A 14,328-nucleotide genomic window follows, 5' to 3' on the forward strand; every position below is an offset into this window, starting at 1 on the left:
TTGTGTTCTGGGTCTGGAGTTCTGGATCTGGAGTTCTGGGTCTGATGTTCTGGGTCTGGAGTTCTGGGTCTTGTGTTCTGGGTCTGGAGTTCTGGATCTGGAGTTCTGGGTCTCATGCTCTCTCTCCCAGCATGGGCTGGTGCAGGGCGATGCAGCCTAGCAACCCTGTCTCAACCTTCGACCTCTCTTTGGTGTCCCGACCTCTTGCCTGGCTGTCTGAGGGCTTCTCTTCTCTGTGCAGCCTGACAGCTCCTGGTGCATCAGCTCGGCTCCCAGTGGCTGTCCTGGTCTCTAGGACGCTGGTTTTACCCTCCGGGAGCTTCTCCTGCGTGGTGGTTTGCCTGTGGACACGGGTCCGTCTTTTCTGCGGGACTTCTCTGTCAGGTGTGCCTTAGGTCTTCGGGCCTGTCTTGCACTTCTCCCACTCTCTCCCATCCCTTTTGTGTCTTTCTCGTTTCCTGGTGATGAAGGAGGCCCGCTCCTTTCTGCCTTCTGTTCTCTCGGGTTGACCCGCTGTGTTTACATCCCTGTGCCACCTTTAGTCTTATCACATCTCTGGATCCTTTTATCCTCAGGCAGGTTCTTGCTGACTGCCCAGGCTGGCCTCAGACGTGGGACCGCTTCCTTGCGCTCCTCCACCCAGCCCCCTTCCTTTGACCCACTGTCCCTGTCCACTCGAGGTGGGCTCTGTGCCGAGGGTTCATCCTCAGGGCAGGGGTGTGTAAGCAGGAAGGTGCCTCGTTTTAGAGTCCTCCAGGCCCAGACCCCCAGACCACCTGTCCTGCCAGATCTGTGGCCCCCTTGCACCATTCAAGTTTGGAGGCCCTGAAGTCCCCACAGTCTTTGCTGCTCTCAGAGGGAACAGGAGCATTCCAGGAGGACCAGCGCACGGTGCCTGGGACATCCAGGACCTCAGGGCTGGCCAACCAGGTGCTTGCTCTGCCACCCACCCCATTCTGTCCTCACACTGTCCCTGCCTGCTGTCTCATCCTTCGGGCACTGATTGGGCAGTTGTCTTGGTCCATTTTCTGTTGCTAAAACTGAAACCACAGGCTGAGTAATGAGAAGGAGGTGAGGCCTCTGTGCGCGACTATGGAGCAGGCGAGGGCAGGAGGAAGGACGCAGCTGACCACCAAAGAAGGGAAACTGAGGCTCAGAGAGGTGCAGGGACTTGCCATGGTCACACAGCAGGTAAGACTCAGAGCTTAGACTAGAACCCAGGCCAGCAGTCTGTCCCAAAGGGGACAAAGTAGGCCCTGTGGTCTCAGGTGGCACCCGCCACTTGCCACTGTTGCAAGGAGGCGGGCGGGGCTGCCCTGGGCGCAGCTGTGGGCCCTATGTTGCATCCTCGCCTGCGGCCATAAGGTGTCACAGTCATAGGGTCAAGTTTATGTGGCCTCTCCCACCCCTGGCCTCTCCCTGGGGCTTGAAGAAGCCCTTCGTTCCAGCAGGGCCTGTGACCTGTGACCTGTGGGGCACAGTCCCTGAGGGTGCAGCTGGGAAGAGCCTTTGTCTCCCAATGTCCACACGGGCCCACCTCGACATTTCTATGATGCCACTGTAACCAGGGTAGGGGTGGGCCTCCCGGCTGCTTCAGGTTTTCCTGAAAAGCAGTGAAGCCGGAGGGGGGTGGGGGGGGAGGAGTTACCCCCCCCCCCCATGGCGTTTCTAACTCTAGCAAATGTGCGAATGAGCTTTCTGGACTGGACGTCTTCTGGCCACTCACTGGTCCCACGCTTACTGCCCACTGTGGCCAAGCCTCCAGGCACTGCCACACAGCACTTGCTGATCTGCAGGAACACAGGCCCATCCGACCGGTCAGACCCTCCTGGCAGAGCAGGCTGCGTGCCTCACCTGCCCTGTGGGCTGCTGGCCTCCTCACACAGCCTCGGCCATGCCCCCTCACCTTACAGATAGGAAGCTGTGGCTCTGGCAGCTAAGTGGTGTGCCCAAGGACCTGCAGCCACCACCACAGCCCAGTCCTGCCGCTGCAAAGGCAAAGAGCAGGCAAGGTGGCCTGACCTTCATGAGCAGCACCCTCCTGGTCCACTGGGCTGGCGCAGCGGTCACAACGGCTGGGACCGCCAGTGGTGTACGCCTGCATCTCAGCTACTGGAGGCTAAGGCAGGGGATTGCTATGTTCAAGGCCAGCCTGGGCAACATAGCCAGACCCAGTCTCAAAATAAAATTAAAAGATTAAAGGCCTGGGCGTAGAGCTCAGGGGTAGAGCGCCCCTGGGTTCAATTCCTGGTACTGGGGGAAATAAAAACCAGCCTGGGACTGGGGTTGTGGCTCAGAGGTAGAACACTCACCTAGCATGTGTGAGGCCCTGGGTTCGATCCTTAGCACCTCATAAAGTAAAATAAAGACACGGTTCCACCTGTAACTAAAACATAAATATTAAAAAGCCAGCCCGGACCAGCAGCTGGCAGGGAGAGAGCTGTTCCCCAAGAGAGATGTTCAAGGACAGGGCTGCAGCTTTGAATAGTGTCCACGTCCAAAGGGCAGGGTGGCGTGGCTCTGTCCAGAGCCAGGTGGAGGAGGAAGCCCCCGTGGCAGTGGACTCTGGCTGGGAGGGACCTGTGGACAGACTGGCTCTTCTGAGGCAGCCAGGGAGGGGCAGAGTGGCCCTATGGGAGCCTGGCAAAGACAGGCCTGGAGCCAGTGGGGTCGGAGGGCACTCCAGGCTATGGCCTCGGGCTGGGCAAAAGGCAGCAGCTGGAAGCAGCCCTGTGGCACCTGCACGTGGGAGTGGGGGCAGCTGGGGCAGTAAGTGCTGGGACCATCAGGGAGAGGTGGCGGGCGAGCCCTGCCCACAGTGTGCAGAACACCCGAGGGCGGGGCAGAGCTGCTAATGCAAGCCACTACAGACTTGGTGGCTTCGAGGACACAGGTCTGTTCTCTCATTGCCCTGGAGGTCAGAAGCCTGGACTGGGCTCACTGGGCTAGAGTCGACTAGCAGCAGGACCCGCTCCTTCTGGAGGCTCCAGGAGGAGCACCGTCCTGTGCTGTCCAGCTTCTGAGGCGCCTGCCCTCTGGCCTGCGCCCCTTCCTCTGTCTCAGGGCCAGAAGTGCAGCATCTTCAAATCTCCCTCCCTCCGTCTGTCTTTCCGTCTGTCTTTCTCCTCCTCCTCCAGCTCTGCCTCCCTCTCGCCATCACACTGGGATCCACTGGGTAATCTGGAATAATCTCTCTATTTCTTTTTTTTTTTTTTTAATATTTGTTTATTTATTTTTTAGTTTTTGGCAGACACAACATCTTTGTTGGTATGTGGTGCTGAGGATGGAACCCGGGCCGCACGCGTGCCAGGCGAGCGCGCTACCGCTTGAGCCACCTCCCCAGCCCCAATAATCTCTCTATTTCAAGATCTTAGTGTAATCACACGGGCAAGGTCCCTTTTGCCAGGTAAGGTCGCATATTCACAGGTCCAGGGACAGGTGGCCGACGCCTTGGGGGCCAAGATTCTGCCTGGAATGCTCTGTTCTGGGGGGAGCAGAGGCAGGCGAGAAGGCAGGAGAGCTGGGAACAGGAGTGGTTCCCAGGCAGGAGCCAGGGTGGACCTCAGAGGAACGCGGGACTGCAAGGGTGGGACGGAGCCATGCAGACATTGGCAGGACGGCAGGGAAAGCAGGGGACAGAGCAGGGACAAGGCCTTGAAGCAGGATTGTGCCAGGTGTGCCCCAGGACGGAGCAAGGCCGTGTGCCTGGTGGCAGCCCAGTAAGAACGTAAGCCGGAGGCCCTGTGGCCAGAGGAGCAGGCGTGGCCCCAGGGAGGTGGGTGTGGGAGGGGCGCCCACACAGAACATGGATGGGGTCTAGGCTGGGAGACTTTTAGGGAGCAGGGAGGGAGAGTGGCCTGGAGTCGGGCATCTTGCGCTCACAGGCCCCTTATAAGGGACTTGGGGACCAAACAGCTGCCCAGAGAGAGCTCCCAGGAAGCTCCAGCAGAGCAAGGGAAGGAATGGTTGGAGCAGGGCTCTGGGAGGAGGCTGGGAAGGGTGGGAAGGGAAGGCCGAGTGGGCTGTGTGGGGTCTGGGGCGGCAGCTTGGTGGGTCTGAACCTGTCTCCCCCGGTATGTGCAGGACTCCTTGACCCCTGAGGTCAGTGGACCCTGATGGCAGACACTGAACTGGCCCCCGAATCTCACCCTTCCTCAGTGACCACTGCCAAGCAGATGGCAGTCCTTGCTGCCAGGCCACCCCTTCACATCCACCTGCCCCTGGGCTGGGGGCGTCCCTCTGTCCCACTGGACTTTCTCATCCACCAGCCTTAACCTGTGTCCCTTGGCTCCCCTGGAGGCTGCTGTGACCCACTCCTGTCCTTCAGAATGGAAGGACCATCATGGGCTCTCAGCAGGCGCCCCTGGCTGTGTGTGGATCTCCTAGGTCCCTGCAAAGCCCCTGGGGTTATCTTTTTGCCATGTGGCACATCACTTTGTCCCTGTCCCTGTCTGTTCTGGTTGAGGAAGTGTCAGTGCAGAGCGGCCCTGGGCTCCTGGGCAGCCCTAATCCAGCCTGACTGGTCACGTGACGCCTTCTCAAGCACCTGACATCCTGGGACTCGGCTTTCCCATCTGCTGAATGGCACAGTGATGCCCCACCCGCTCCTTCCTGAGCAGGGCCAGCCCCCAGCTTTCCTCCCTGTCCCTGCATCTTCCCAAAGCTGGGTCCCAGGTCAAGTGCTGGCTCCAGGGGGGGTCCCCCTGCCCAGATGCGATCCAGCTCAGTGGCAGAGCACCCCTGGGTTCAACCCTCAGTACTGAGAAAAAGAAAAAGAACCAAAGAGCCCTCGGGGGCCAGGACAGTGCTCGCTGTCCCCTGCCCTCCTCACGCGTCCCCAGCACAGGCCAGGCACAAGGTGTGCTTGCCATGGGGTGCTCGCAGCTCCCTCCTCTGGCCGAGCTGGGCCATCCAGAGTCCTTCCTCCCCCCATGACCACGGAGTGCCGCCTGCAGGAGCAGCCGGGAGGTGTGAGGGTGGGCTGCCCGCTGGCCCTGCCCTGCCTGGGTGGGAACAGCGCGCGTCTGAGTGTTGACCGCTTTTCTACCTCTTGGCTATCCAGCCTCCCGAGTGGGCACCGTGAGCTCGCTCTCTAGGCAGGTTCGGTGCCCTGAGCCGGGTGGGCATGGTGACAGCAGAAGGGGCCACCACCTGTGCCCTGGGGCTGGGAGAGGCCAGGGCAGCCTCTGATCCTTCCAGAAGCACAGGAGCTGTCTTGTTGCCTGATGGGCAGTGGCCCAGTTTGGGAAGCGCATGAGCTCTGGACTCCCCCGACAGGCACTCCTGGGGTAGCGGCTCAGGGGAGGGGGATCTGCCTGTGGCCCTGCCCCTGGGAGACAGAGGGAAGCTGTGGCCTGGCAGCCCCTCCGGCTGGAAGCACTGGAAGGTGCTGAGTCCTGGTCATCAAGCCCTTCCTCTTTACCTCTGTCCAGGGGTGTGGAAGTCAGGGGGTCCTTGAGCTTCAGATGTACCAGAATCACCCGCTGCTCAGAGTCCAGGCTTGCCCCCTCAGTGTGTCTTGGGTCCCTACAGCCTGGCTCCTGGGGAGCAGGGTCCGCTTCAGAGGGGGTGAGGAAGTGCCTCCTCCCTTCCTGGGCTGGACAGGGATGGGCTCCAGGGTTGCTAGCACAGGCGTGGCGAGGCCAGCCCTGGGCCGTGCGACTTCAGGAGAGGGCTAGGCGGGCTCCTCATCTCCACCAGAGCTCAGAGCGGCCTCACAGCTGCCCCACGCTGCTCCCATGAAAAGTGCACCCCGACTCCTGGCCTGGGGTCCTTCCCTCAAACTCCCCTCCGCCTCCAGTCTTCCATCCTCCACGCCTGGGCACCTTCCCTGCCCGAGCTCCGCCTCTCCTCCCCTAATCAGGATGAAAATAGAAGGCACAGCCACTTCCCGGGGCCATTGGTGCCAGGTGCTGCCGTCTCCTGGGATGAGGTGACGTAGAAAGAGGGCAGCAGTCTGGAGCTGGCAGGCCCCTGATCCTGCTCCACCTCTGTGGTGGCCTCAGGCAGCTTCCTGGCAAGGCTGGCCGTCTGGGGTTTCATGCATGAGGAAGGACAGCTCCGATGCCCATGTGCTGAGGTCAGTCTAAGGAACCTTCCTGGGTGGCTTCCTGGGTGCCAGGTTGGGTCTCAGAAAGTGAGGGAGGAGCCGGGGCTTGCACCTGCACTGGGCGGACCCTCGGTTGTCCAGGCCCCTTCTGACTCCTCTCTACACACTTGCATTTGGCCACCAACACCCCTGCTTCACTGTCACCCGTGGATCTGGAGTGCAGTCATCGTGCCCCTTTGGGGCTCTGGGGGCAGGGCAAGGGGCTTGAGGGCCCAGCAGTGCTCCCTCCAGGTGGGCAGGCTCCAGCCACCCCCAGGGTCAGAGCTTGGCAGGGCCCACTTGGTGCACTGTCCTCTGCCACCCCTGTGTCTAGCTCGGTTCCTGGCAGGGGAGGTGGGGAGCGACTGCCTGGCTGTTTGGCCTTAGCATCAGGCAAGCTCTGCCCCCGTGTCCTCCTGTGAGTTTGCCTGGTGCCACCACAGACTGACCCCTCGTAGCTCTGGGGGGCTGGTGTGGGCACGGTCACCATGGGGCAGGGCTGGAGTCGCTAGGCCTCTCTACTGGCTGTCTTCCCGTCTTCATGGGCTTCCCTCTGTGGGTCTCTGTCCTAATGGCCTTCTTCTGTTTATTTACTTTGTGGTGTTGGGAATTGAACCTGGGGTGCTTTACCAGTCACCTCCCCAGCAGCCCTTTGATGGTGTGTGTGTGTGTGTGTGTGTGTGTGTGTGTGTGTTACTAGGGATCTAACCTAGGGGCACTCCATCACCAAGCTACACCTCCGGTCCTTTTGAGATAGGGTCTCACTAAGTTGCCCAGGGTGGCCTTGAACGCGCAATCCTCCTGTCTTGGCCTCTAGAGTCACCGGATTATAGCCTTGTGCCACTGTGCCTCGCCCTAATCTTTTCTTCCAATAAGGACACTAGCTCTTTTGGAATAGGAACCCCCTATGACCTCATTCAATTTAGTGACCCATGTAAAGACCCTGACTCCACAATAGTCATTCTGAAGTCCAGGGGGGTCAGAGCTCCAGCATATGGATTTAGGGGAACACAGCGCAGCCCACATCAGCCCTGCTCGACAAATGGGGTAATAGGATGGCTGTGAGGATCTCTAAGCAGGGTGGTGGGTGCTGGGTTATTTCAAGTTGCTGTTGGTGTGCGGGGGTATCTGGTCCAGATCTGGCCTCTAGGAGGTGCTGGGTCTCAGCTGTCCATCAGTTGTGGACCTTGTCAAGCAGTGTCTGGCTGGAGTGGGCACCTGGTGGATGTTCATGAAGTGGACTGAACATGAGGGTTGGGGATCCTGGAGGCCCCGGAAATGGGCTCCCTCTGGCTCTTGCCTGCTGCTGCCCCATCCTGACCATTCATGTAAACAATATTCCTTGGGCACCTGCTCTGTGTGGTGCTGGGTGCAGAGCTGACATTTTTACCTGCTGTGCCCTTTTTCTATTGGGGTGCCACCTGCCAGCCAGGAGGTTCGTCTGGCACTGCCAGTCACATGCCCTTAGTCCACGGCTCAGGCTTGGCATGTGACCATGCAGAGTCAAGCAGAACCCTTCCATGAGACGTGCTGCAGGAATGTGGCCAGGAAGGAGGTCTTTCCCTGGGACTCGCTGAAGGGGAAGCGTCCATCTCCAGGAGGAGATGCAGGGAGGCCAAGGGGTGGAGGAGTGAGACATCCCGCTGCCGGGGGGCCCTTCAGAGGCTGCACCGCCAACCTGAGGAGCAAACGGGTTAGCTGGGCTTGGCGAGGCAGGTTTCTGTCCTGTGTGAACAAAGGGCCCTGACGGTTCCCCAGAGCCTGGCCAAGGCCTCAGGCTGGGGAGTGGGAGTGTCTTGGTCTATTGTGTATTGCTGTAAGAGAATACCCGAGGGCTGGGGTTGTGCTCGGTGGTAGAGCCCTTGCCTACCATGTGTGAGGCACTGGGTTTGATCCTCAGCACCACATACAAATAAGAAAAATAAAGGTATTGTGCTCATCTACAACTAAAAAAAAAAATTCTTAAAAAAATAAAAAAGAGAGGCTGGGGTCGAGGTTCAGCGGTAGAGCACTCGCCTAGCACATGCGAAGCTCTGGGTTCTATCCTCAGCGCCACATAAAAATACATAAAATAAAGGTATTGTGTCCAACTACAACTAATATATATATATATATATATATATATATATATATATATTTATTTATTGTTTTTTTTAAAGAGAGACTAGCTGAGACTGGGTAGTTGATAAAGAAGAGATCTACTTCTCACAGTCCTGGAGGCCAGGAGAACAAGGTCCAGGGCCCAGCTGGGGAGGGCCTCTTGCTGCCTCAGCCCATGGGGGAAGCCCAGGGAGAACAGAGTGAGACATGCAGGAGGAGGACCACCTCACCTCTTGGCAGAACCAGCTCCTGCCAGAACAGCACTGATCCACTCCTCTGGGCAGAGGCTCAGCAGGCCCCACCTTCAAGACTGTTGCCTTGGGGATTAAGTTTGCAACTCGAGGACTTTGGGGCACAGCTGAACCCTAGCGGGGTGGGATGCACACGTGAATGCTCTGGGCTTTTTTTTTTTTTTTTTGGTGGGAGCTGCCCAGCTGGGTTGACAGGGAGAAAAGAACCCACTCATCAACAACAAAAACCATTAAGACTGGTCCTCGTGTTGGGGGTACGATGGGCAAGGTGACCCATGGGGCTTCCGAGAGCTCTGGCTGCAAGGGAGGCTCAGACTGTTTCTGGCCAGGTTGGTCAAGTGGGGGCTTCGTGAGCTGGTGGCTTTGGGGCTGGCCGTACAATCTGGGTAGTCAGAGTAGGGAAGGTGGCCCTGGGAGGACATGGCCAGAGCAATGAGTTGAGCAGGAAAGGAGAGCTTGCGTGTGGGAAAAACAAGTCGTGTTTCCTTGGAGGACAAGGAGTCAAAGCAAGGAAGGCTTGGTTAGGAGGAACTAGTGAGGTTGGGCAGTTCGGCCTCGTGCCGGGTGAGGGTTGGCACAGATGTGACTCAGATGTGGTTCCTGCCCAGAGGAACGCTCAACCTGCAGAAGACACAGTCCTGCATGCAGCTCACAGTCACACCCCATGCTGCAGCTGACGGCCACGTGACAGACCCCAGGTTAGGCAACTTGGGTGCCTACCTAGCTTCTTTCCTGGAAACCATTTGCTCCTCATGGGGCTCCTCTAGAAACTGGCCCCAATGCCCACCCCTGACCCAGGTCCAAAGGGCTGTGGGGAAGGTGGGAGATGCTGGAGGAGGACCACAGGGACCCGCATCTCACCCCAGGGAGCTTTAGGGGCTCTTGAGCTGGGGTGCTTGACAGGGAGGTGGGGGGGTCCAGTTCTGGATCCACTGGGTTGGAGGTGACTGCAGGATCCCAGGTTAGTGGGTGGGGAGCAGAGCTGCTGGCTGGACTGGGGGCACACATGTGGCAGACAGGAAGGGCAGAGCAGACAGGACCCAGCTGGGGGGTGGGGAGGTGGCAGAGCCTCCACCCTTCTGCTGTCTTTTCTTCCTTCAGTCCCTTCTACCCTTCACCCCAACTCCAGCGGCCATGTTCCTGGATCAGATCTGGGGAGGGAGCTGGCAGGGCTCCTCCAAGTCTCCACGTCTGGTAAAGGATTGGGATTCCAGAAGTGTTCCCCTCCACCTGGTCTGGGGAACTGGAGAATCCTGCAGCCACTGTGGAGGGGGTGGGTTTCTACGGAAGGACCCCAGCTCCTAGGCACAGGTGGCTTGGATCCTGCGGGAGATGCAGGCTGGGGGCAATGGTCCTGGGGCTTCCCCTGAATGACTAAGGTGAGGATTAGAGAAAGCTGGGGGGGGGGGGCGGAGCAAGGGGCCCAGATTTCTGGGGACAGGGAACGCCCCATAGGAAACACGTTGTCATTCTCAGCTAGACATTGGGTGAGTCCCGAGGGGGACGGTGCCCACCTTCCCTCCAGAAGCGGGCTCCAGATCCTGTTCGGGGAGGAGCTGGGTTCTGGGGGCGGTCAGGGGACAGGTATCTCTGCCCGGGATGTCGTTGTTATCAGGCAGGGAAGTCACTGAGACGCCTCCAAACCCACAGGCCCGCAGGGGGCGACACTGTCGTGCGTGCGTGTGCGTGGCTGTGTCCGTGGCGCCCGTGGCCGCGACTGGCGGGCGGCCGCGCGTGCGCGTGGGTGCAGGCGGCCGGGACCCACGTGGGCCACCCAAACAAAGGCGGCGCCGCGTGACCGTGCGGGCGCGCGCGGAGACGGTGGGGCGGGCGCGCCCCCGCGGTGGGCGGGGCGGGGCGCGAGGCGCGGGGCGGGGCGGCGGCTGCGCAGGCCGGGCCGGGGGCGCGCAGACTCCGCGCAGCGGGACGCGAGCGCGCGACCTGGCGCCGCCGCCTCCGCGCTCGTGGCCGGGACCCGCGGGGCCGCCTCCTCCCGGCTCCCCCGCGCCGCTGGGCTCCGGGGCGGGCGGCAGGTGCAGCGCGGCCGGCGAGGGGGGCGCCGCGGCGGCGGGTGGATGAGAGTTGGCCCCGATCTCCGCGCAGGGTAAGCGGCGCGCGCGGACACCCACTCGCTCCCCGGCCACACTCGCCGCGCTCTCCCGGGCTGGCGGGCCGCGACCTGGCGCGCTCGGTGGTGCTCCCTCCGCCGCCGGGCCAGGAACGAGACCCCCGTGCAGGGCCCCGCGCGGGCGCGCCCCGGACACACGCCGCCGGGTCCCGCTCGGGCCGGGACGCTCGTCACGGCCGCTCCCCGCGCGCCGCAGGCGCCGGCGTCGGCTGGTGGGGTCCTGAGGGACGAGGGGAGGACGTCCCGCGGGCACAGGGCCAAGGCTGGGGAGGGGGTCATTGCGCTGTGGTCACGGGGAATAGGACGCTGGAGGCAGACAGGAAGGACCACTGGCATGGCAAATATCGTCCTACTGACCCACTCCTCAGGGGGACAGGAGAGGAGGAGGGCGTCCCAGGCCCCTGCGACCCTAGAAATGGCCCCACCAAAAGTTGTGGAGATGTCCCACTTCTCAGCACCCTCCTTTCTGCTCTTGTCTCCCCTCCCTTTGTTTGGACACTATTCTGGGGCTCTCTGGGGCCACTTGGCACCCTGGCGAGATCCTAAGTGTGAAGGCCCTGGGTGTGTGGCAGCCGCCACCCTAAGGTGCCCACTTGTCTAGAGCAGAACAGGACAGCACCCCTGCCCAGTAAGAGGAAGGCCGGAGTGGCCTGGCTTGGGATTGGTGCACCTGTCTCGCCTGGTGGCTCTGTGGCAGGAGGAACAGCAGGCCCCCAGGTCCAGAGACCTGAGTGTGACCGCTTCACCCCAGGCTAGTCTACCTTTGGAAAGGCTGTCACCAGCCCTCCATTTCTGGAGACAGGAGAGATTGAGTTTGGGGGACTTCCTTATGCAGGATGGGGTTCCCTTCTTGCCTTCCTGTGCAGGCTGAGCAGGAAATCCAGAGTTGTGTCTTCCACATGCCGAAACAAGGCCCTCCCGGGGTTGGGCTGGGGAGCGGGGTCAGAAGCAGAGAGCAGTTGAAAACATGTGTGGCTTCCTCCTGCACCTACACCATGACCTTGGGCAAGGCAGTGAGCTCTGGGGCCTCAATTCCTCAGTGCCCGCTGGCTGGACACTCCCTGGTCAGGGGTCAGGACAGGCTGTTGAGGCCAATAGTGGCCTTTGCCCCCAGTTGGCTGAGTCTGACCTGGGGAGTTCACCCGAGAATCCCTGCCACTGGCCCCTGGGTTGTGGACCCATTTGGAGACATGTGGTCGGACTGGCCGGGCAAGTGTGTTCTAGTTGTTGTCCTTGTGCTGTGTTGGGATGAAACCATGTTCCACAGGGTCTCAGAAATCTGCCCTTCTTCCTGCTGAAGACTCTCTGGAGACCCCTTGTTTACCTTCAGCAGAGCCCTGTGGCCCCAGGGCAGGGCTTTGAGCCCCCATAGCAAGGATGTGCTCAGCTCATGGCGATGTGGGTTTGGTCCTGGTGGCTGAGGGGTCCGTGCCTATGGCCTCATCTTTGGTGGCCATCCCCCTGCTCTACCTGTCTTTCCTCAGTGCTCTGGCACTGAGTGTGGCTGTCCCCGCCTGTCCCCATGATGCCTGTCTGCTTGCACGCCAGAGAGCCATTTCCTGGAAGTGCAACAGAGAGTCTCAAAGTTGAGAGTTTCCACTCCGCCCTGGGCTCCTGCTTGCCCTACCCCTGCCGTGGGGGTGGGCGGAGGGGAAGGGCAGGTGGCCTCTCTCCAACCCCCTCAGTGTCCTCTTATCTGTAGAGTTCAGCATGGAGTGGGGGCCAGGGGACGGTGCCAGGGCACGGCTCCGTCACCAGTGCTGGCACCGTCTCCAGTGTCCTCGCTTGCGCTGCTTCTCACCTTTGCCACCTAGAAAGCGGGGAAGAGCATCAGGCCCCTTCTCCTGAATCACCACTTTTGCTGCACAATAGAAGAGAACAGAGCAGTGGTCAGGCACAATGGACACTGTCATCAGACTCTGAGACAGCGTTACCAGCGAGGCTGGGCCTCATTCTCTCTGGAAGGGATCTAGAGCAGTGGGATCCCTGCACCCCGTGGAATCCAGCCGCAAGAGTCCCAGGGCCCTGTTCGGGCAGACCTCAGGAAACATGTTGCTCCCTGTGTCACCCCTCGGGTTGTGTCTGCAGGTGCCCTCCCTTCCCTGGAGCCCCTTCCTGAGTCGCTGCCCCTTGCCCCACACTCCTGCTTGGTGTTTCCTGCAGTGGCCTGTCTGCTGGACTGTGCACAGGAGTGGGTGTCTGTCCTGGAGCCTGTGGCTCTGGCCAGAGGCTCAGTACTGGGGCCTGTCCCCCCCGCCCCCCGCCAGGAGCTGGGCAGGTTTTCCCTCCCATGGTCCTCTGGCCTCTTGTCTCTGGTGTTGGACCATCTGTGTCTGGTTGGGGCTTCTGACTAGTGGCCATTTGGGAGCACTGCTAACGTGAGGGGTATGCTGACCAGGAAGGGAGACACTGGGACGCCATGTGGCCGTGTCACCCCCCCCCCCCCTGAGTTTCTGCTTCCTTCCCTGCAGGACACTGGAGGCCCTGTTAGCAGTCGGTGGGCCACTGCTCTGGAAAGCCCGGGCACATGTCTGTGGCAGAGCATCCCTGTGCCGAAAGAGAGCACTAACTTTGAGGGAGGTGAGACGTGGGCCTGCAGAGCCAGTGACAGGTGGATACGACACCAGTGCTGCTGTGAGGCAGCTTCTCCTTCTCTGGCCCAGAGATGGGTGTCTCCCGGAGCTGCCCTGTCTGCCGTGGCCACTCGTGGGGTTGCAGAAGGCCTTTGGTTTGGGCACCCTGCAGGCTGACTTGGGGGCTCTTGGGCACCGCAGTGGGCTCAGGTCTGCTTTTCCTTGGCTTCTCGTTGGCAGAGCAGTGACACTCTTTTGGGGTCTTTGTTCTGGGCAGAACCTAGAGGACACTGCTTGTGACAGGGGTTGGAGTTCGAGTCTTGTGTGGTCAAGTCCTGCTGGCCTTTGTGGGAGGAGGCCTGGGTCCCTGAGGGTGACAGGGCTCCAGTGAGCGTTCAGGGCCCAGGTGGCTGGGCCCAGGGCACGTGCCCCACCTGCTGGGAGCCTGCAGCTGAGGTGGAGGGGCAGGGCAGATTCCCCACCTGCTGGGAGCCTCTGGACCAGGTGGGTGGGCCCAGGGCAGTGGCCTCTGCTGGGAACCTTGCTGGTGGAGTATGTTATGGGTTTCCTTGACTCGGGAAAGAGGGTGCTTGGACGTCCCTTACAGACAGACATGAAGAAAGAGGTTTCCTTGGGTGTAGATAGCCTTCCCTGGGTGTGGACGGCCTTCCCTGGGTGTAGACAGCCTTCCCCGGGTGTAGATGGCCTTTCCTGGGTGGAGATGGCCTTCCCTGGGTGGAGACGGCCTTTCCTGGGTGTAGACAGCCTTCTTTGGGTGTAGACGGCCTTCCCCGAGACGGCCTTCCCTGGGTGGAGGGTGGCTTTTCCTGGGTGTAGATGGCCTTTCTCGGGTGAGGACAGCCTTCCCTGCGTGGAGATGGCCTTCACTGGGTGTAGACAGCCTTCCCTGGGTGTAGACAGCCTTTCCCGGGTGTAGACGGCCTTCCCCGGGTGTAGACAACCTTCCCTGGGTGGAGACGGCCTTCCCCGGGTGTAGACGGCCTTCCCCGGGTGTAGACAGCCTTCCCTGGGTGTAGACAGCCTTCCCTGGGTGGAGATGGCCTTCCCTGGGTGGAGACGGCCTTTCCTGGGTGTAGACAGCCTTCTTTGGGTGTAGACGGCCTTCCCCGAGACGGCCTTCCCTGGGTGGAGGGTGGCTTTTCCTGGGTGTAGATGGCCTTTCTCGGG

The 14,328-nt window shown here is 60.7% G+C and overlaps 1 protein-coding gene across 1 annotated transcript in view; it reads left to right on the forward strand.

Moving 5' to 3' along the window:
- Positions 1–10,420: 10,420 nt before the first annotated feature.
- Positions 10,421–14,328, forward strand: part of Gramd4 (GRAM domain containing 4) — a 77,681-nt gene continuing 73,773 nt past the window's right edge. Inside the window, exon 1 of the mRNA XM_076855493.2 lies at positions 10,421–10,543. Coding sequence (XP_076711608.1) covers positions 10,515–10,543 — 29 coding nt within the window. The 5' untranslated portion in view covers positions 10,421–10,514. The remainder of the gene's footprint in view (positions 10,544–14,328) is intronic.

The sequence above is a fragment of the Callospermophilus lateralis genome, chromosome 4, assembly GCF_048772815.1.
Source record: "Callospermophilus lateralis isolate mCalLat2 chromosome 4, mCalLat2.hap1, whole genome shotgun sequence".
Taxonomy (NCBI): domain Eukaryota; kingdom Metazoa; phylum Chordata; class Mammalia; order Rodentia; family Sciuridae; genus Callospermophilus; species Callospermophilus lateralis.